General features: G+C 35.5%; 1 protein-coding gene across 2 annotated transcripts; it reads left to right on the top strand.

Annotated features, from left to right (window-relative positions):
- Window positions 1–232: 232 nt before the first annotated feature.
- On the top strand, window positions 233–21,451 carry LOC129254536 (uncharacterized). Of its 2 annotated transcripts, XM_064113665.1 has the most exons (13): window positions 233–527; window positions 1,915–2,664; window positions 4,335–4,370; window positions 5,925–6,138; window positions 8,616–8,740; window positions 9,150–9,530; window positions 9,881–10,104; window positions 11,199–11,289; window positions 12,370–12,378; window positions 14,731–14,838; window positions 17,000–17,212; window positions 18,040–18,203; window positions 18,620–21,451. In XM_064113665.1, exons 2-13 carry the CDS (start codon window positions 2,038–2,040, stop codon window positions 18,753–18,755), a joined length of 2,328 nt encoding a protein of 775 aa, XP_063969735.1. In that variant the 5' UTR covers window positions 233–527; window positions 1,915–2,037; the 3' UTR covers window positions 18,756–21,451. The 2 variants fall into 2 exon arrangements, with proteins under 2 accessions (XP_063969735.1, XP_063969742.1); XM_064113672.1 differs by lacking the exon at window positions 12,370–12,378.
- The last annotated feature ends 287 nt before the right edge of the window (window positions 21,452–21,738 follow it).

The following is a 21,738-nucleotide window of genomic DNA, read 5'->3' as shown; positions in this document are numbered from 1 at the left end:
CAGATGGTATGCACGTACTTATAATTAGAACAAGACATTTCATTTGAAATTATGCATTTCTATATTGAGCTATCAATTTCCAAGTTTACCCCCACGCGAGGATTCAGAGGACAATGCGAAGGGTAATAAAACCGACCACCGGTGCACCCCTACCAGCTGGGTTCCCCACCAAAGTATGCACACAATACATAGCAACGCTGTAACAATAGCCCTCTCCAAGTAAACAACTTGTGCAGTTGGTCATGATTCACATAACCCATTGGTGTTACTTGTTCATTGTTGTGCTTGTACTGTATGCCGTATCGGTATTGACATGATTGATTATTTGGAGTAAACGCAAGTAAAACAAGCAACCATTGTTGCACTGTGGCATATCAGTGACATGACATTTGCAACTCGAGATTGTTGAAGCAACTGCACATAGATATCCATGCCAACGGCCAAGAACGGTATAAAGATTTCTTGAAAGTCTACGCTGCGATGATCCGTCCAAGGTGATGCGACGTACTTCGGCCGTAACTTCCGCGGTGAGAACTATCGATCGTAGTGACTAATTCGTGTACTCTGATCCTTTCGGCATGCCATCTTCTCAAGGCAATCGTGAAGAATCTGTCCCAACTGTTGATATTTTGCTGTTGTTTAGCAATCATGTATAGATTAACTTACCGGTACCTGACTTTACTTTGCTCTATATATTAAAACAAAAATGTAGATTGAAAATCTTACTTAATCTACCTTGAAGTTGATATACTTTTTGGTGCCTTCTTTTTTAATATTAATTTGATTAGCCAGGAGGCTCTAGAGAGTAAATATCATTCACTTAGAGTACGCACACATTAGTGAATGATTTTTACTCTCTATGAGCCTCCTGCTAGTTATGATGGCCTACCAAAAATGCAAATAAATAAGATATTTTTTTAAGAATGTATATAGCACTGAAGATAAAATACTGGACACTCCAGGCAAGGCATATGCAATGCAGGATGTACAATGTATAGTACCCTGGAATGTTATGTCAAGTCAGGTCACAGCACCTCCAAAGAGAGATTGCAGTCAGATTTAAAATAATTTATCTTAAGTTTTTTTCTTTTTTCAAATATAAATTTAGATGTGATTAATGCATGAGTATAGGCCTCTGCATAATAGATTTGTACATATGTAATCAAATGAAATCAACTTACCGGTATACTCACACAATTTTTATGAATACATTTGAAGTTGGCTTAAAGGTGAGGTTCACCCTAACAAACAGTTTATTGTAGACAGGTGCGGATCCAGGGGGGGGGGGGTAGCCTATAGGGAGCACGACCCCCCCCCCCCTTTGAGAAAAAAAATTAAAATTTGTAATGTAAAAATGCCATTGAAACCGAGGTGTGCCCCCTCTTTTGAAGTTGAAGACCTTTTTTTTTTTTTTGGCTTGTCAAATTTTTTCGGGTACGAAATATCCTTAATTTGTGGTAGACTGTGATCCCCCCCTGGATCCACCACTGTACAGTTGCTATTCAGTGTCGAAAAAGGGACATAAAAAGTCAAGAAAGCTGTCAGCTTAACAAAGTTTAATTGCATTTGATACTTAACAAAATGTTATCTAATGAAAGGTTTAAAGTTGTTTGCATTATGAGGGAGGATACTATACATGTACATGTTTCTCTGCTTTTCAACAAATCAAATATCAGGTATGTGTCATGGACGGACCAATATACATCTTAATCATATCTTAGTCACATTAAAAGGGATTAGGCCTACATGTATGCCTCATTTCTATATAGCTCCGGGATAGGAATAACCAATCTCTCATTCTGATAACGATGTACAAGTATGTACATGTAGGCTTGTTTAAATGGCTTTAAAAAGAAAAGGAAATTATGTAGTGTCTATTTTGTTTTAATTTTCAATAATTCCTTTTATTTACAGATGTGTATTCTTCAAATTTCATAATGGATACTTGAAGGCCTTGTGGTTCCTCAAACAATATCTGGAGGTTTCACTTTTTATTATCAAATGATGACCTTGCACTGACCTCTGGCCATTCCCACAATGCTCGATCCATCCCTTCCCTGGCTAGCCACTGGCTACCGCAACTTCAAGGAAAAGGAATTTTGCCGGCCACATTCAGCAACAGACTCTGCGCACCATAGATACCTGGAAAATGGTAGTAATCATCGGGAGCTACGCCCCACCACACCCGCCCAGCACCAGCATCGGCGGGTCAAGAGTGCAACTTATGGGCGTGTCCACAGTGGCACCCCCACAATCAAACACAGACTTTCGTCACGACCCCGTAGCGCTCGTTCTACCGAGAACTTCAAGAACGAGAAAGTGGGCTGTTATAACTTTTCACCCGAGACCATCCAAGCATTAGCGAGACGGCCAAAGAGTGCATCTGCAGTGTTGCTGCGGCATCATAGACCTTCTGCAGCTCAAAATAAAAGTGTGACACAAGTTGAACGTTTTCACCACACGCAACAGCAGATTATTAGAAAATATGAGAAAGTGACAGGAGAAGAAATCCAGCATTCATGCGCCTTCTGTCCAGTTACATGTCGACCAACGTCAAGTAGTTCAAACAGGCCGACATCATCGACAGGGCTGCTGGCAGCTCACTTACCGTCTCACCATGATAGGCGATACAACTGGACAAGGCCCAAGACAGCACCTACAACTGTAAGTCAACAAAGTTTAATTCCACCAAATTATTTTAGAAAGTGTTATTGGTTTGAGTTGCATTGATATATTGCCGGTAATACACTAAATTAACATTTTGAGAACCAAATTTAAAAATAACTTCGAAAATGTGGAAATAAACAAAAAATCTGTTAATTCTAACAATCTGTGCAAATTTCTGCACTGTTCAAGACATTTTAGCCAAGTAAACTAACAGATCTACGTGTAGGCTACATGTACATCTTGCTAATATTAACAAGAAACAATGGCTTTCATTCACATGAATATCATCTCATGGTACTTCTTTATTCCAGTCCTAATCAACTTAATTCAAGTCAAATTAAATAGATTCTTTTTCATACATCGTCATATAAATCAGTTAGAAAAAAATAGAGAATACGAATCCAATACAAAACTTATTTATGACTATACAATTTTATCTACGTTTGAATACTTTTTAAACATTTTAAAAAATAAAAGTATATAGTATGATAATTGACATTTTCTCTCAAATGGATTTGATATGTTCTTTAAGATTTGGAGATCCTCCTAAAAAAGTAAGATCCAAAATTTAGCCAGAGAATATCTTCTTTCCAGAGAACAACAAACAGTCCTGTTTTCACCTTGTACTACAGTTTTAGTTACACAGTTAGATGATGGTTCATCATACAGAAACTGTAAATTCATGGTTAATGCAATGTGCAAACAACTGCAAAATCAAATGACATGGTTAAGGTAATTGTAACAAACCCATTTCTTAAGTAGGCCTACTCTATCTTCATGCATTGTGTGGCATGTACTACAGAGTTCTTTGTTTTAAAGTACTGGAAGAAACAATCGATGTATACATGTAAGACTTATGAGTGCCAACTGGTGCTGTGTAATTAGAATGAGCCAGGATGTACTAAAAGCGTAGTTGTGCTTGGTAAAGTTCACTTGGCTGTGGTTGTTCTTTGAAAGGCTAAAGGGTTTTTACGCTGTCAAAATGTTTCGGAGTATTAAACATGTAAGTAGTGTCCATCAGTGGATCCTTCTTAAGTTTTTCAAGGGGCAAACATGGAAGTCATTCATTTAGTGTGTCTATATAAGTGTGTTTTCTTTAGAAATGTTTTGTAGTTATCAAACATGCATATTGATGTCATTTACATGAACCACCAGTAATGCATTTAAAGTTTTCCCATGAAGTGTTTTATGGCAATGAAAATGATGGGAATGAATTAAATTCTGATATCATGATAGCATAATGTCTGAAGAATCAAGTGAGACCATGGAAGGCTTTACAACTTTATGTTTAAAGAAATATCACAAGCTTGTTCAAATATTTAAACAAAAAAAGAAATATCTAGATTTTGACCTCTTGGAAAACTCTGTGAGAATGGTGACAATACACTTTCGTGCACATGTTGCTTACTGATTAGTGTATGTAATGTGTACATCAGTTTAGCCTTAGCTTTCAAAACACTGAAGTCAGGGTACCAAACTTCATGTACAATGAAATGGTTTATTGCTTAGCATGTCATAGAAGAGAAAGAGAAAAGATTAGATCAATCATAGCGAGGAATGTGATGAAGATAGAATCATTGGGAAGACAAGAAGAAAGAAAAAAATAATCAGTTATTGAATGGATTTATCATCAGTTGTTTTTCATTAATTGTTTTATTTTTTTACAGAAACGAGAGGTGTCAAGTCTTCCCAGGCATAATAATGTAAGCATGCCATCAAATCAAATAATTATTTTCAAGTATAAACATCACACAGTGATTTTAAACTTCTTATAACTAGTTTGCTAATTCGAGTGAATAAGGGCTCTTGACTAATCATTTTATGTACTGTACAGTAGTGTTGGAATGTCAATCAAAGAAATGTTCAGGGAAACAGTCAGACCGCAGGTCCCTATGCTAATGAGCAAAAAGGCCAGATTCATCCAAATCATCTCGTGGCTGAATCCTCCTCCTTGCAAAATCTCGTGATTCGTGAGATTTTCTTTCTCTAAGAATTTACATGTTTTAACCTCAAGTTAAATGAAATATTATTGCACCATCAGATAGAGTAAAAGTTACTCTTTCATATTGGTCATTTATTTTGGATACAATATTTTGTTAAATAAGTAAATTTCTGGCCTGAAAATGTGCCTCAAAACTGAATTTTCTTCCTCTGTTTTCTTTTGCAAATTGTGCAAAACTTTTTATTTTGAGCCTCAATGATATTTATATCAACATAAAGCTGAACTTCTGTACTTTCTCACAATGCCACTCTTGATATGCAGCACCTTTTAATCGGGTCAAGATCACACTTTTCCCACCAAGGTACAAGACGAGATTTCTGAAATTTTGTACTTGCATGAAATCCAGAGTTCTGATTGGCTGGATAAGATTCACAGAACAACAGGCGCGGGGTATTTGAGGAGATTACCACATGGGAAGTGTGACCTTCCCACGAACCCAGGCACTGGAACCGTTGGAATTTGCCAGTGTGCGGTCTCTTTGACCAATCAGAGTGCAGTATTCTTGTTTTCAAGCTGCTTTATGTACTTGGCAAATGAAAAGTGTGATCTTGACCCGATTAAACCAATTCTTATTTTGAAACCTATATCATTTCAAAGCATACATATTCAGCTTTATCATGATATAAAAATCATTTGGGCTCAAACAAAAATAAAGTGTGAAAATAGCAGCTTTTGTCAGGTGAAAATATTTATTTTGTAGCATATTTTAGATCAAAATTTTAACCTATATTACAAAATCTTTGAATAAATCCAAACACATGACCTGAAAGAATGATTCTTCTTCTTTACAATGGTACCAAATTCATGAAATTCGATGCACAATTAGAGCAGCAATGACCGAATGAAAAGAGGTGTTTTGGTCCACATCAAGCTCATTAAATATGCAAAACATCTCAAGTCATGAATATCACTTGGATGAAAGAAGCCACTTTCTTGGGACCTGCAGTCTGACTGGAAAGTGTTTCTCATTATATTAGTTATATACTTAGTATAAAGTGTACTCTTAGAGTACAAAATCAATTCAAGCACTGTGTAGAAAACTTCCTCTTATCCCAAGAGAATGTGTGATACAAGGATGAATATTACTGTACATGTAGACTATTTTCTACATACCGGTAATAATTTTACAGTGCTCCCGCCTCCCAGATAACACCTGAATAAAGGAAATATGTATTTTTTCTAAGGAAAATAGATGTGATAGGTGAAGCGTTATTTGTGCTATTACACCATTGTCTTTCAAATCTTTATGCAATAGGTTCGAAGAGGGAGGGTACCATACTACACAAACTTTGTCTCCCAAATTCCCCTCCATCTACGAGACCGCACCCCATCTCCTCCACCTTCCAGAAGGAGACGGGCCTTCCAGGAGGAGTTACCACCTCAACCAGTAGTAGATGATGAGGAAGAAGAGGTGGTGGAGGAAGTAGAAGATGATTTCTTGGAGGAGGACATCAACATTGAAGAAGATGGTAAGGTTTTTTTTTCACTCCTCTCTGTTGGTTTCCCCATTTGTCTTCTCTTTCTCTCTCTCTCTTTTATATTTCTCATTATTGTCATACATGCTTGGATGTTAGTTATATTCCTTTTTTGTTTGTATATTCACTTGTATCAACTTTCAGTCCGTTGCAATCATAACATATATCAATTGTAGTTTACAGATAAAACCTAAACATGAATGTTTCTCTATCTAGTTGTACCTTTATTATTTTTTCTCTCCTCTTGATAGATATCTCAATGATATCTCTCTTCACATCCTCATCTCTTACATTTTTTCCTGAACCCCATCTCCTTTATGGTATTCCCAAATACCAATGAATATGCAAAATTCTCTAAGCTCTTGTCATAAACTCAAGACAATCAATAGATTCCCACTATGTTCACAGTCTCATGTTATTTTGAATATTTCCACCATCAATTTGTTTGTCTTTTCTGCATGATTTCTGATTACTGTATGTACTTGTACTTTACCATTCATATTTTGATTAAAGTAATTGACTGGTAGTTACTTTAAAGTAATATCAAAGATGATTACAACAATGAATATGCAGTGTGAGTGTGCTACCTCTAAGTACGTTTATTGTAGTCTTCGTTTTTCAATAGATTCCCACTATGTTCACAGTCTCATGTTATTTTGAATATTTCCACCATCAATTTGTTTGTCTTTTCTGCATGATTTCTGATTACTGTATGTACTTGTACTTTACCATTCATATTTTGATTAAAGTAATTGACTGGTAGTTACTTTAAAGTAATATCAAAGATGATTACAACAATGAATATGCAGTGTGAGTGTGCTACCTCTAAGTACGTTTATTGTAGTCTTCGTTTTTCTCTCACCTGCATAGCAGAGTGAGACTATAGGCGCCGCTTTTCCGACAACGGCGGCGGCGTCAACACCAAATCTTAACCTAAGGTTATATTTTTTAAATGACAGCATAACTTAAAAAGTATATGGACCTAGTTCATGAAACTTGGCCATAAGGTTAATCAAGTATTACCGAACATTCTGCCTGAGTTTCAGGTCACATGACCAAGGTCAAAGGTCATTTAGGGTCAAAGGTCATTTAGGGTCAATGAACTTAGACCATGCTGGGGGAATCAACATCAAAATCTTGACCTAAGGTTAAGTTTTTGAAATGTCATCATAACTTAGAAAATATATGGACCTAGTTCATGAAACTTGGACATAAGATTAATCAAGTATTACTGAACATCCTGCTTGAGTTTCACGTCACATGACCAAGGTCAAAGGTCATTTGGGTCAATGAACTTTGGCCAAATTGGGGGTATATGAAACTTGGACATAATAGTAATCAAGTATCACTAAACATCCTGTGCAAGTTTCAGGTCACATGATTAAGGTCAAAGGTCATTTAGGGTCAATGAACTTTGGCCAAATTGGGGGTATTTGTTGAATTATCATCATAACTTTGAAAGTTTATTGGTCTAGTTCATAAAACTTGGACATAAGAGTAATCAAGTATCACTGAACATCCTGTGCGAATTTCAGGTCATATGATTAATGTCAAAGGTCAGTGAACTTTGGCCATAATGGGGTATCTGTTGAATTACCATCATAACTTTGAACTTTTATGGATCTGATTCATGAAACGTAGCCATTAGAGTAATCAAGTATCTTTGAACATCCCGTCCGAGTTTCAGGTCACATGACCAAGGTCAAAGGTCATATAAGATCAATGGACTTTGGCCATGTTGGGGGTATTTGTTGAATTACCATCATAACTTTGTAAGTGTATTGGTCTAGTTCATAAAACTTGGACATAAGAGTCATCAAGTATCACTTAACATCTCATGCGAGTTTCAGGTCACACGACCAATGTCAAAGGTCATTTAAGGTCATTGAACTTTGGCCATTTTAGAGGTAATTATTAGATTGCTGTCATGATAACTTTCAAAGTTTATAGATATAGTGTATAAAATGTGGATATAGGGGTAATCAAGTATCACTGACAAGTTTTAGGTCACATGATCAAGGTTAAATGTCAATGAATGTAGTATTATATCATTATATGAATGGTGTTTTTTGTGAATAATTATTTTAATAGTATTTTTCAAAGTCAGCACTGCTGCTATATTGAATCGCGTGATGCAGGTGAGACAGCCAGAGGCATTCCACTTGTTAAATGATGAAGTCAGAATCAAAATTATTTGATGCTGTATACATGAAATGCATGTTCATATTTTAAATGGTAGGGGAATGAAATGTTAAGGTTCAGGCTTGCAATTGGGATCCTACATGTATGTAGAAATAATATAATGTATTTAGCCATGATAACAGGTACTGCTGGTGTCATACCTTTGCCTTCTGCCAATAGTACTTTATTTTTAATTTTATTTCCCCCTGAATTTTATCTGTCCTACATGTCTGATATGCTCTCTGATGAATTGATTTTCCTTGACATTTATTTTTTTTACATTTCTTTAGATATAGCAGAGCCAGTTGAGGAAGCACCCAGTCCACCCCCTCCCCCAGCCAAAGTGGAAGAAGAACCTAAGCTGGAGCCTCCATCAGAGGCGATGGAAGCCTGGAGTCCGGAAATACCAGCTCCAGTGAGTTTCAACAAATTCAAATTTAGAAGGAAATACTTTAAATGAGAAAATACAGTGTAAATATTGTCAGATTATGATGAAATGAAAAATTAGAAATTATCAGTTGAGTCTTGGTATTGTAAAGCCACTGTGTATGAACGTCAACTAATTATTGACACAGAATATCCTCTGAATTTTTCTTGTTAACCCTTTAAAATTACACATGTTACTTTGACCTAAATTGGATGTCCATAGTTTTTGTATTGCATATTAGATGATATAGAATGGAATTGAAGCTTTGAAAAAATTTCTTCCATTCGTTTTACGTCATGTTCATTAAACTTGTGAAATATTTGTACATGTATTGAGCAGTAAATCCAAAATTTTGTTTGATATAGATAGAATTTTGAATTTTATTCCCTTATTCCAGACACCAACTCCTTCAGGATCAAGAAGGAATTCTGAACTAGAGCCACCTGCAATCGAAAACCCCCCATCACCCATACCAAGCCCTCCTTCTTCCCCAATCCCACCGCTGCCACAAGAAAAGCCATCGTCCCCACCGCCAACCAAGTCCCCCACACCACCACCCCCAAAGCGCCCCTCCCCACCTCCCAAATCCCCTACCCCTCCTCCACCAGTTGAACTATCTATAAAACCCCCAAGAGAGTGTGTCCATAAACCCAAGCCTCCTGTCCCACCCTTGCCGAAGGTCAAGAAAGAGGTAAGGATAGAAGAGCCACCCAAGGATCCACCCAAAGAGAAGATAGTTGTGAAGAAGGAGAAAAAGCCCATTCAGATTGTGTCCAAGGTAAGAGAAAAACAACTTTCATATTCCTTATTGGTAATTTCAACACCATGTTCAATGTGCTTTTTGTTAAACATTGGACCAAATATGTATTAAAAGTTGTTTATTTTTCCCTCCTCGATTATATTGGCAAACTATCAATCCCTCCTAGTCTTTACAGCATTCTGGTGTATCAATTTATTTTCTGAGTCAAATTTCCCATAAGTTGAAGAAATTTATTTAGTCCCAAGTGTTTACACTAACCATTGTAGACTGTATTATGCACAGCATTGTATATATATATATACATGTATATGTGTATATATATATATATATATATATATATATTTCTCACCTTCCATCTATTATTGCAGAGTCCGCCAGTGCAACCACCAGCACCTGTGCCTCTCAAACCATCTCTGAAGAAGACTCCTGAGCCCAAGATAGAAGAAGTGACCCCACCAGTAAAGATGGAACCACCTCCATTACCTACCCTTGAGCCTGAGCCTGAACCTGCTGTGGAACCACCTGCCAAACCCTCTCCTAATGAAGACACCAAGGTGGAGGAAGAGAAGGTGCCAGAGAAAACAGATGATGGGTAAGACTTAGTGCTGCAAACTAGTACTGGGCCCCATCTTACAAAGAGTCACGATTGATCCATTCAATTGTAACTCTATCAGTGTCATACTTTTTTCTACAGGAAATTTGCAAAATGTCCTTTGTAAACAAAGAAGAACAGACCAAATCGTCATTGAAATCGATGAATTTATGGATATACATTCATATCTAGACAATTTTTTGAGCAAACATGCATTTTATATGTTGACTTTGCTGGCTTTCCATAGTTGTGATTGATTGGATCAATCGCAACTCTTTGTAAGACGGAGCCCTGATCTTGTTTGTTTGTTTTGTTTGTTTTATTTTTATTTCTGCGTTCACAATATATTATAAAAAATGTTTACATTGTTTGTAATATACAAAATAATCCATAATGTATACAATATAATCATAATACATAATTGAAAAAAACATGGTGTGGGCATATACTTCACATTTTAATAATAAAAAAAAGGAACATTAACAAAATTTAATGAACGCAGGAGACCGCCATTGTGAGCGGTTAAGCTTGTTATTGATGGCGGCCTCATAAAAAAGGGTTCGTGACTATGATTGGTAATCTATAATCTTAAGTAATTATTGCAGAAAAATGAAGAGAATACTGAATGGTTTCATGCAAAATACCAATTTCTAAACTTTCAGTTTCTTGTGTTGTCCTATGGTTTCTTTTTAAAAATGCTGATTTACTCACCAAAATACTGAAATGCTCTTGCTCAGGTTGGCAGCTGTGCTTGTAAGGTGTAAGTATGAATCACTTTCGAGATTTGATAAAAGTGCACCAGCAATATTGTGGAAAGGAAGGACGATACAAGCATTCATTGATGAGCCCATTTAGTGGATCAGCATTGAAACATAATGGAAAACAAATTGGGGAATCTACAGAATACGCTCTCGTCTTCGTATATCAATGCTTTCACTTTGATAGTGGTGACATTTTATGGTCGTAAATGTTCTTATTTCTTTATTATGGTAATACGTAGTTTTAAGAACATTTTTTTGATATCTCTATTGTTTCAGTTAATCATAAAATGTGTTTAGATTTTCTCAAATGTTCATTGTATTCATTGATTTTAGCTCTCCCAACACTGAGGATGTTGCAGAAAAGAAGAAGCTCGGCCCACCACCAACCAAGATCAAGGTTGACATGTTTGGGATGGACCCTCAGGTATGAGCAGCTATTATGACCTTTGACCCTCAGATAACCATCTCTATTCATTTCACCTATGGATGCGTCGCATGAAACTTGCAATCAATTGCAAGTGAAGTTTTGGTCGAAATCAATCATACGTCTTGCAATTCATTAAAATGTATTGATTGCATTTCTGCCTTGATAATTAATAAACTTGTTAATTGACATATATTACAATTGATTGCAATTGAATTTCTTGCAGTACCCCCAAGTTTTTTCAGATTCTTTTGAATGCACCAAACCCCTGTGGCAAGGTGCTGGCTGATGAAGAGTCCGCCATTAAAAGGTCCCTGGTGACAAACTTGTTTGTGATTGATCACAGATTGAAAAGTAGAAATTTCAGTTTGTATTCTGTAAATCCCTTCTTATATCTAGAATGTTATTAACATGTAGTTACTTCAATCAATATGCATGATGTACTTTCAAAATTAATCTGCATGACATACACGTATCTGAATTTTAATGTTCTGAATACTTTCTATATGCTATTTCCAGAGTTAAAATTTCTTGATTATTTTTTCGTTTAAGGCTAAGCCAAACTATTTTTGAAATAGCTGGTATAAAGTAAATATGACCTTTAAATAGCTTTTTAAAATGCTAACTGAAACTCAATAAAAAAGGGAGATGTACAATCATGTTCATGCATATAGACAGTTATTGTATATATGTTCTATGAGGATGGAAGTATGAATGTGCAATGTTGATTGGAAGATTTATTGCAAATTTATTAGTTTTTTTTTCTTCAAAATTTTGTGAAGAATCTCATCTTAATTGTTTAAGCTCTTGATGGCATAATTATCAGTAATAGTTTACATTTTACAGAATCTTGTGCAATCTTTGCTAAGACCTTGCCATGGTACATGTAATTGTATGATGTAAAAAATTAATATCATTTGCATGATTGTAAAAGCATGATTGATCAAATGGTAATGACCTAACATCTCTGCATGAAATTTCTATTCTGTATGAAATCTTATTATTCCCTATGTTTAACATTGTATTCCTGCTGTCTATTTTCTTTCTGAAATCTGTCCCTCTTTGTGGATGAATCGACAGTCTATAAAAGTATGTATGCATGATTTCAATTTATCCATTTATTTACTAATAAGTGACAAAAAACTTCCATTTCACCCTCCACCATAACCATTTTAACACTCCAGCACGGTGCCTGCACATTTATCATTGTTGGTTTATTTGCTTTTTAGATAGTATTAGTTGTGCACATATACATTTCTATTCATGTCTGGTTTTTGTTTTTAATCGATTTTGGCTATTTAATCTAAATTTCATTGTTCAAATTGCAACTTGATTTTTAAAAACATGAAATATTTGACCTGCATATTGAACAAGGATGTAGAGACCTAATTAGCTTAATACATAGAATTGATTTTCATGATAATTGTACATCGTGGTCAATGCAATTAGACATACATAAATTGTTTTATGATTAATCGTGAAGCTATGTGTTACGGGAGCCAGAAGACCTCATGCACCATACAAACATTATCCTGCTTTTAATGGGGATTCACCCTCATTTTCACCTTATTTGTCATTTGAACATCAAGGCTTTCTTTCTGTTATCTAATGTAAAATCACCTGTTTGTCAAATAATAATGACTATAAAGATAAATCAGTCCAAAGCCTAGCTGTGTATTTCAGCGAATTAACCCCCTACACCATGTCAAGGGAAGGCTCATTTTTGTGGAAGCTATGTTTTTGTTTTTTTCTGCTGAACATAAATCTCTTTCAATATGAGAGGTCTTGTTGCCCATTACATGTTATATACCGGTACACAAATGGAATCATAGGTGCACTTACTGCTAAATCACTATGTATTCAGTAATTATTCATTCATGGTTCATTATTCCCCATTCGTCATGCACCACTCACCATTATTTATCATTCTTTACAATGCTTTGCTTGTTGTGTGTCATTAAAAAAAACAGCGCTATGATATTTTATCCATGAAGTGTCATAACAAATCTTTGTTCAGTGATATCTACTTGTGTATGGTTTTTATGATTGTTTCGTAATAAAAGAACATATAAGCACTCGAACATAGAAATACTCACCAGATGGGTAAAATTGCAAGTTCAATACAGTCTATGATTCACTATCCATCCAATTCTCACAAAGCATCTGTAACAGAAAGCACTTCTTCTTTAACTTGCTATAGATTTCTTTCAAATTTTTTGTATATTTATTTTCCATTTTAGTGCAGGCCACAAATAGAATGTATTGTTCTTTCAACCATTTATCATTTCAGTTTCGTCATCTGACCAAATAACCAAGCTTTTAAAAATTATTGATTTGTCTGACCTGAAGAGTAGTTGTGGGTATTTCATTTATTACTTATAAATAACATTATTTGAAGTCTGGTATATACTTGCATTTTTCATGTTGGAAAAAGCCCAGCCAAGCTTATCAAGTTATTTACAACAACCCTTTATTGTCTCGCCCACCAGAGGTGAAGGCGAGACTTAGGGATCCAAATGTCGTCCGTCTGTCACAAATATTATGACACATAACTCCGCAACCGTAAGTCACTTTTCTTCCAAACTTGGATGGTAGATGGACTTGGGGGACCTGCATGTTATGCTCCAGTTGGAGGTCACATGGTAAGGTCAAAGGTAATTTTCAGGTCAACGTTAAAGTTTACATGCAAGACTCTCTTATGACACCTAACTCTGCAATTAACCGCAAGTCACTTTTCACCCAAACTTGGATTGTAGATGTAGTTAGGTGACCTGCATGTCATGCTGTAGTTGGAGGTCACATGGTAATGTTAAAGGTCATTTTTAGGTCAACGTTATAGTTTACATGCAAGACTCTCTTATGACACCTAACTCCACAACCGCAAGTCACTTTTCACCTAAAATTGGATTGTCGATATTGTTAGGAGACCTGCATGTCATGCTGCAGTCGCAGGTCATATGGTAAGGTCAAAGGTCATTTTCAGTTCAACATTTAAGTTTCCATGCAAGACTCTCTTATGACACATAACTCTGCAACCGTAAATCACTTTTCAACCAAACTGGGATGGTAGATGTACTTAGGGGACCTGCATGTCATTGTGTTGGGAGGTCACATGGTATGGTCAAAGTTCATTTTAAGGTCAACATTAAAGTTTACAGGCAAGACTCTTATGACAAGTGTTATTCCATCCCAGTCATTTCACAATGAAGTTTTGATACAATACTGTTGCGTGCCCTCGCAAATCAAGATATTTCTGGTTATTTTTATAAGTGGGAGAGACACAAAATTGCTTATGCCTTGTTAAAATGTATTTGATAAATTCTAATAGGTAGCATAACTTTCAAGATGCTGGTGATTTGGTGTATTGGAATTCTAACCACCTCAAAATATTTTATCTTTCAAGTTACGCAAAATAAATTTGAAGTTTTTTCAATTTTTCAGCAATTACTTGACCTCCAGATGAGAGCGAAGCGGAAGGGTGGCAACCTCGATGATGAAAATGAACAACCACGCCCAGATTTGGCTAGTCTACTGGAACCAACCAACCGGGTGAGTGAATAAAAATATCAGTAATTTTTGTTTGTATTACCATCTTATTTATCAGAAAACATGCAATAGGAAAAAAATGAAAGAAACACATCAGCTACTGATAAAATTAATTGTTACACTTACAGTACACAAGAAATTTTAGGACACTGGATGCACTTAGCTGAGTTCCTGAGCATAATATGCTGAAAAATAAAATGCTCCCACCCATTACCAATCCAGGTGAATAGAGTGTTGTATTTTGATTTTAATTTGATATGTGTTTCATAGTATTCATGATATATTCAATGTATTTTTTTGCATTTATAGAAGGAAAAAAATTTAAATTGTTCATATGTCATATTCTGAAATACAGATGAAATAGTGTGTGTAGCATCATCAGTTCACTTTTTAGGATATTGTCTGTGATGTCTATACAATGCGTATCAAAAAAAAGTTTACACTTTGAAAAAATCCTGTAAAATTATACATTTGTAATATCCTGAAGATTTTTCCACATTTTAACATTTGGTACAGATCCATTTAAGCAAATGACGTTATAACTGTTGAAAAATATTTCTGCTTGAGTGAGCACCACTTACTTTTGAAAAGTTAGTGAAAAATGATTTGCGCAGAACTTTGAAATAGTTATGCGAATAAAAGTAGACCTTAATCATGAAGAACACATGGAATTTAGCTAGTAAAATTGATTTGAAGATATCTTTTACCTTTCTTGACTTGTTTCTTTGCCCAAAACACTTCAAAAAGTGCATTTCACCCCACCCCACTCACCCACACACCGAGGCCATCGTGACGATATTTGCTTTACACTGAGCTGTGATTTACATTAAATGGCTTAGGCTTGATTTTCATTTTGTTAATCATTGTCAAGCTTGGGAAAAGTGTGGAGAAACAAGTATTAAATGAAATGTAAACCCACTTTAAATGATAAAAACTTCGTGAAAAAATGCTGGAGATGTCTGATATAAACTTTTGTTCAGATTCAGTTATGTCCTCAGATCCAGCTGGCACAAAAAGGGTAAAGGTTGTGCTTACTAAGTGTTGAAATTTAAATTTGGGTGGCAAAATTGTTACAAAATGCTTGAATGTATCTGTTTTATTTCAATTGACTAAAAGTGCAAGGAAAATGTATGAGAAATGTTTAAAAGGGTAAGTTTGATTTTGCCCTTTCCCCTTGACACAGCGGTGAAAACAAGCATTTCTGCGCAAACAGATTTCTGCGAGCTTTACAAAAATGGACAGTGCTCACTCAAGTGTAACATTCGGTCAAAACTTTTACTTTCATTGGATAGATGAGACCCAAACCCAAGATTATATGTGAAAAAATTACCCACATGTTGTATATTTTTTAATTCCCAGGGCTTTTTCAAAGTGTAAACTTTTTTTTTATACGCACTGTATAACTGTTTTTTTTTTTATACATGTTAATCTTTCTTTTTTCATGTCTGATTTTGTTGAAATTTTCAGTGTTGTGCATGCTTGATTTTTCTGTCTTTATTCAGTTAAACTTGTTCTTGACTTGGCTTTTAAAGGGATGGTCCGGCCTGAAAGTATTTATGGCTTAATAAATAGAGTAGAATTCACTGAGCAAAATGCCGAAAATTTCATCAAATTTGGATAAAAAATAACAAAGTTATTGAATTTCGAAGTTTAGCAATATTTTGTGAAAACAGTCGTCATGAATATTCATGAGGTGGGCTGATGATGCCACATCCCCACTTGTTCTTTTGTATTTTATTATATAAAATTAGGTTTATTCAAAATTTTTCCTCCAAGAATTGGATTGACAACTGATTTAGTGCATTAGATATTTATTGCTGCAACTTATTTCATTATAAGGGAAACATTTTATTCACACAAGTATGAAATAATGAAAAAATTATGATTTTATGTAATAACATAAGAAAACGGAAAGTGGGGATGTGACATCATCAGCCCACCCAATGAATATTCATGACGACTCTTTTCACAAAATATTGCTAAACTTTAAACCTCAATAACTTTATTATTTGTTATCCGATTTTGATGAAATTTTCGGCATTTTGCTCAGTGAATTCTACTCTATGTATTAAAATATAAATATTTTCAGCCTGGACCATCCTTTTAATTAGATTTTAGTGTGCCAATGTTAACAACTGTTGTGTGATATGTTTCATCTATGCAGATGCTAAAACAGAGTGACTGGTTGAGGGGTCGTATCGCCCTCTCTAGACGAGCAGCCAGGTTTGAACTTCCAATGGACGTGGGTGATTTGGCTGAAATGTCTCCTGTAGACTACCTTCGTAGGCACTGCATCATCAGTCAACGCAGGAGGGCGCTATATAAGAAAGCATTTGTGAAGGTGGATAAGGACAACGATGGGAAAATAAATCGAAAGGTATGATTTTATTTCTTATTCACTGTTGCAACTTAAAAACCTGAACCTGTGTCTCTCTAGCCGTTTGAGTTGTTAATAGTCAGATGATACTATAAACAGCGATACAATGGTAGCTACCAATGATAACAAAGTTACCATAATAGTAACATTTCGTGCAACAGGACCAAGGTTTCCCAAAGGTGGTTAAGTACGGTAGTGGTGACTAAAAGTAGCCTTTAAAAAAAAAAACTTAAACCTGTATCTCTCTGGCTTGTTTAGGTCATTAACAGTGATGATATTGACTGACATACTTGTACATGTATCAGTTATCAGTTTCTTCATTTCTTGATTTCAAATCATAAATCCTGTGTTTAAAGCATATTGGCTCTATGTTATGATTTAGTGGTCCTCAATTTAAAGCTCATTTGATTTCCAATTTGTGTTTAGTATGACCTTAAATGGTCATACAATTCCCTCAGGATGGACTCAAAGCAGTTAGTCTCCTTGATAATTACAAGTGTTTCCACGCTTGCATTCTTATTGATAGTACCTGTTGATTAAATTACTACTATATTTTTTCCCAATACTATTGCTAAGTCAGGTGTCACTCCAATCACAACTTCGACCATTCGCTTCATGATTGCATATCTTTCTACTGCATATTCTGGCATAAGATCATCTAGGAAGCTTTTGTGTCATACCCCTCGCCTTCTTCCCAAGCAGACATCTTTCTATAACTTCATCAACGGGCCGTCCTTGTGCTGAAAAATGTGTTCTTATTTGCTGAGCAGGGATGGAAAACAACTCTATAATGGTACTCTTTATCTTCTATTATGTTCTTTGTGCAGGAACTCGAGAAGGCAGTACTCGATGCTCTTGTAGACACCATCCAACCTGATAAGGTAGAGGTCGCTCTCGGTTACCTTGGTGTGGAGGGCGATACAGTATTCAACACTCGATTCTTTTCCACCTTCTGTGCACTTCTTGAGAGGCTCTACTACAGAGAGTTTACGTAAGTAGCCAATGAGTAGTGTACAGCCTCAAACTCCCTGGTTTGTTGATAAGTAGTCTGAATATTTGCAACTTAAATGAGCTGAATTTGAATCTTGTACTGGAGGTTGTGTATGTGTTTTTCATGTTTCTCTGCATATGGCAAGAAAGGCACAATGTTCAGCCATGTTTGGCAGCATCTTTCAGCAGGCATACAGGCCATTTCACTCTTCATAACCCCTTATTTCTCCATTGGCAAAAGGATGGGGGATCGGGGAAGCCAATGGGATATCCCACCATTGGCTTAGCTTAGCCACTAAAAGACAATGATTAAAACTTTTCTAAGCTACCCAATGCAAACATAAATCTTAGCTTCTCTCTTTCTAAATATAGAAGCATAATATACTAATGTTTTCTTCATTTGTATGTTCCATTCAGGAAGGACGATGTCGTAGAAAAGACAGACACCAAGGAGAAGGAGATCCTGGAGGAAGCAGATTTTTCTGGTTTGGACTGGAAACTCCATGGCCAGTATGTAAACCCACCCCTGAAGGCACTTCTCTACATGCTATGATAACAGGAATTGTTTTCAAGGAGAGAGAGCTTTACCTCCAAACTAGTTCATACCAGGAGACCATCTTTCATAGAGTTGTGTTGGATGCAATCAAACTCAAGTAGAAGTTCATCTCAATTCCTGTCTCTTAATAGCACAACTTGAGATCAATATTGGTTTGAATTTGATTTTGATTTCTGGCAGGTCTTGGAAGACTGGTCACAGATTGCAGCTGAATATTCTGGTTCTAACTGGGTAAACCTATTTCTGATGAAATTTGCCATTTTATGTTTACTGCCTTGTAAACGTTGCCTTTTGTTTGCAGCAGACAGTGATGCAGAAACGTTCTGATCAAGCAAAGGTTTGGGGGCGTGCTATGGTATGTGCACGTTAACAAATGATTGTCGCTGAAAATCTCTATATGCCTGCTCAGAAAATTACTGTACCACTATCTGAAAAGGTTTATTTTCTGAGGCCAAAAATGCTCCTTTTGGAGATCTGCATATGAAATATGGGCCTCAAAACTTAACCAGAACCTAGAGATGATTCTACCCTTCACGTTGTTTTCAATTAAACACCCAATCATTATCCTACTTTCATAAGCTTACAGATAAGTGGAAGTTGCGGGAAAGTCTCTTATGATCGAGAAGTATATCATGAAAAATGGTCCACTACAAAAGATCTTTAAAGAGCATGCTTTTAAATGCCCTTGTATTGAAATTACAAATTATAACAGGTGGCCAATGTGGGCGTAGTCCCACACATGCTTATCTTTGTGCAGTGCATGTGACCTTTGGATGAATTAAGTAAAATTGTTATCATTTTGGGATTCCATGTGTTACAGCAAAACCCAGTTCTTAGGTGCATTATTGACAGCCTTTCATATCACTTTTAAACAGTTTTGTCCTTGCTCATTAAAATTCACAAGCCAGAACTAAAGTTTATTTTTAACCCAAACCTGTAAAGAAATTAATTAGGCAGGGGCAGTTGTCGCAGGAGGGAGTGTAGGATTTCACTGGTGATACAATGGTGGATACCAATGATAACAAAATTAAACAAAGTTACCATAATAGTAACATTTTGTGCAACAGCTAAGGTTTCTTGAATGTTGTGAAGAAGTGGTGACTATAAATAGTCATTTTTACTTTCCAAAACGTGTGCTACAGGGCTGCATTACACAAATACATTATCTGTAAAAATTTGCTCAAACATGCAAACATTATGTGGAAATCTACATGCATTTCAAAGGTATGAGATTTGAAAATAATGCCCAGGTCCTTGATCTTTCCCCAAATATGTTACCAATACAAGTTTGATTGCTATGACGGTTACCTTAGAAATATTGCTTCTTGGCGAAATAACAATGCTCCACTTTTTGTGATGTTATTGACATATTATCATTGATAATATATATATATTTTAAATTGTATTTGTGTTTTGAACAGGGTCAATGTTTCACAAGACTGTGTGATAGATGTTGAATGTAAACAAGGGCATACAAACAAAAAGAGAATTTGTAGTTTTCACTGATCAAATGTATTGTAATGTATATTTTTATGCAAGTCTTCAGGGTCTAAGATGCCAGGTAGCACAAAATATTGTCTTGCCTTAATTAATAATATTGTATGTTTTTTAATATGTTGGCAGCCACTATTCTCTTTGCTCTTTTATTTGTTTGTTCTGAGATTTTCATTTTAATAAATGATGCTTTGATCATCATCATCATTGTTATCATTAATATTGTCATTATCTATATTATTTTTGCAATTACAATATATACCCAATAAAATGATGATGTATTTGTCACCATTACCTTTACAAACCACCAATATTATGCCAAGGAACTAAAAGATTACAGATTGCCTTCCATGAACATCAAATGACTATGATGATTCATACCCAACTTCACAGTGTATTTTTCATTGTTTTATTAAAATGTATGTCTCAGAACTATTTTACAGCAATATAGTATTTTAGTTGCCCCCCTCCCCCCACTGTGCAACTGACTTCTTTTAAGGACAGCCACCCCTTTCAAGCACAAATGGATGACATTGAAATTTTTGCGGTGTCTTGAAAATGTTGTGATACTCTTATTTTGTGATGTCTTCTTTGCTATTGTCATTTGAGATTACTTGCACAGTCATTCTAGAATAATTCCTTCATGTATTAACTCTATTTGTAATCAACTCAAAGTTTAAGAAAAATTAGTACTTTTTAGTCAGGAATTTAGTCATGTATTACAGAATACAGTACTATTTTGTTTGTATTTTGATTCAGTAGTGGTTAGACCATGCTGTGTTAGGGCATTGTTAGTGTGGTCAATGGTAAGTTGGAATTCTAATGGGTAAAATAGTGTATTATTTTTATTTGGTTATCATTTAATGAAATTATGCTTTATTATGTATAGTGTGAAAGAACTCGAGTCTTTACTTCTTTACAAAAGTACTATTTCCATCTCGTTTTGTCACATTAACTTTTAAATTGTTCAAATCATTAATAATTGAATATTTGTTCATTTGAATAATTTTATATTGTATTTTCGATTTTAAGTCAGTTATTGTGGAACGGAATTATGCTAAAAGTTGCCATTCTTTAAAGACAAGTTGATGTTTCATGTTTGTGTGATGCAATGATTCTAGCCGTCCATACAAGATTGTGCTGTTGTGAGTGCATGAAATATGCACTGCTTTAATAAATTAATTTATTTTGAAACTGTATGTATGTTTGTATGTCATTGTTTGGAAGTGTGTAAACAAGGAAGTTGTACGATTTAACCATGAAGCTATTAACACATTAATAGCTCCATGATTTAACTTAGGTGAGGGAAACGCTGATGAGCGACTGGTAAAATATGTGGAGGGGGCAGAGAGTGTATGAGATAGAGAGGGAGATATGGGTTGGATAGAGAGAGTATGAGAAAGAAAGGGGGTAGAGAGAAAGGAGGGAGAGGTTGAAAGAGAAGGTGATGGAAGAATGAGAGAGAGAGAGGGGGGGATATGGGTTA

This window comes from Lytechinus pictus, chromosome 2 (genome assembly GCF_037042905.1).
Source record: "Lytechinus pictus isolate F3 Inbred chromosome 2, Lp3.0, whole genome shotgun sequence".
Classification (NCBI taxonomy): Eukaryota; Metazoa; Echinodermata; class Echinoidea; order Temnopleuroida; family Toxopneustidae; genus Lytechinus; species Lytechinus pictus.
This window is presented reverse-complemented; position numbering and strand designations above follow the sequence as displayed.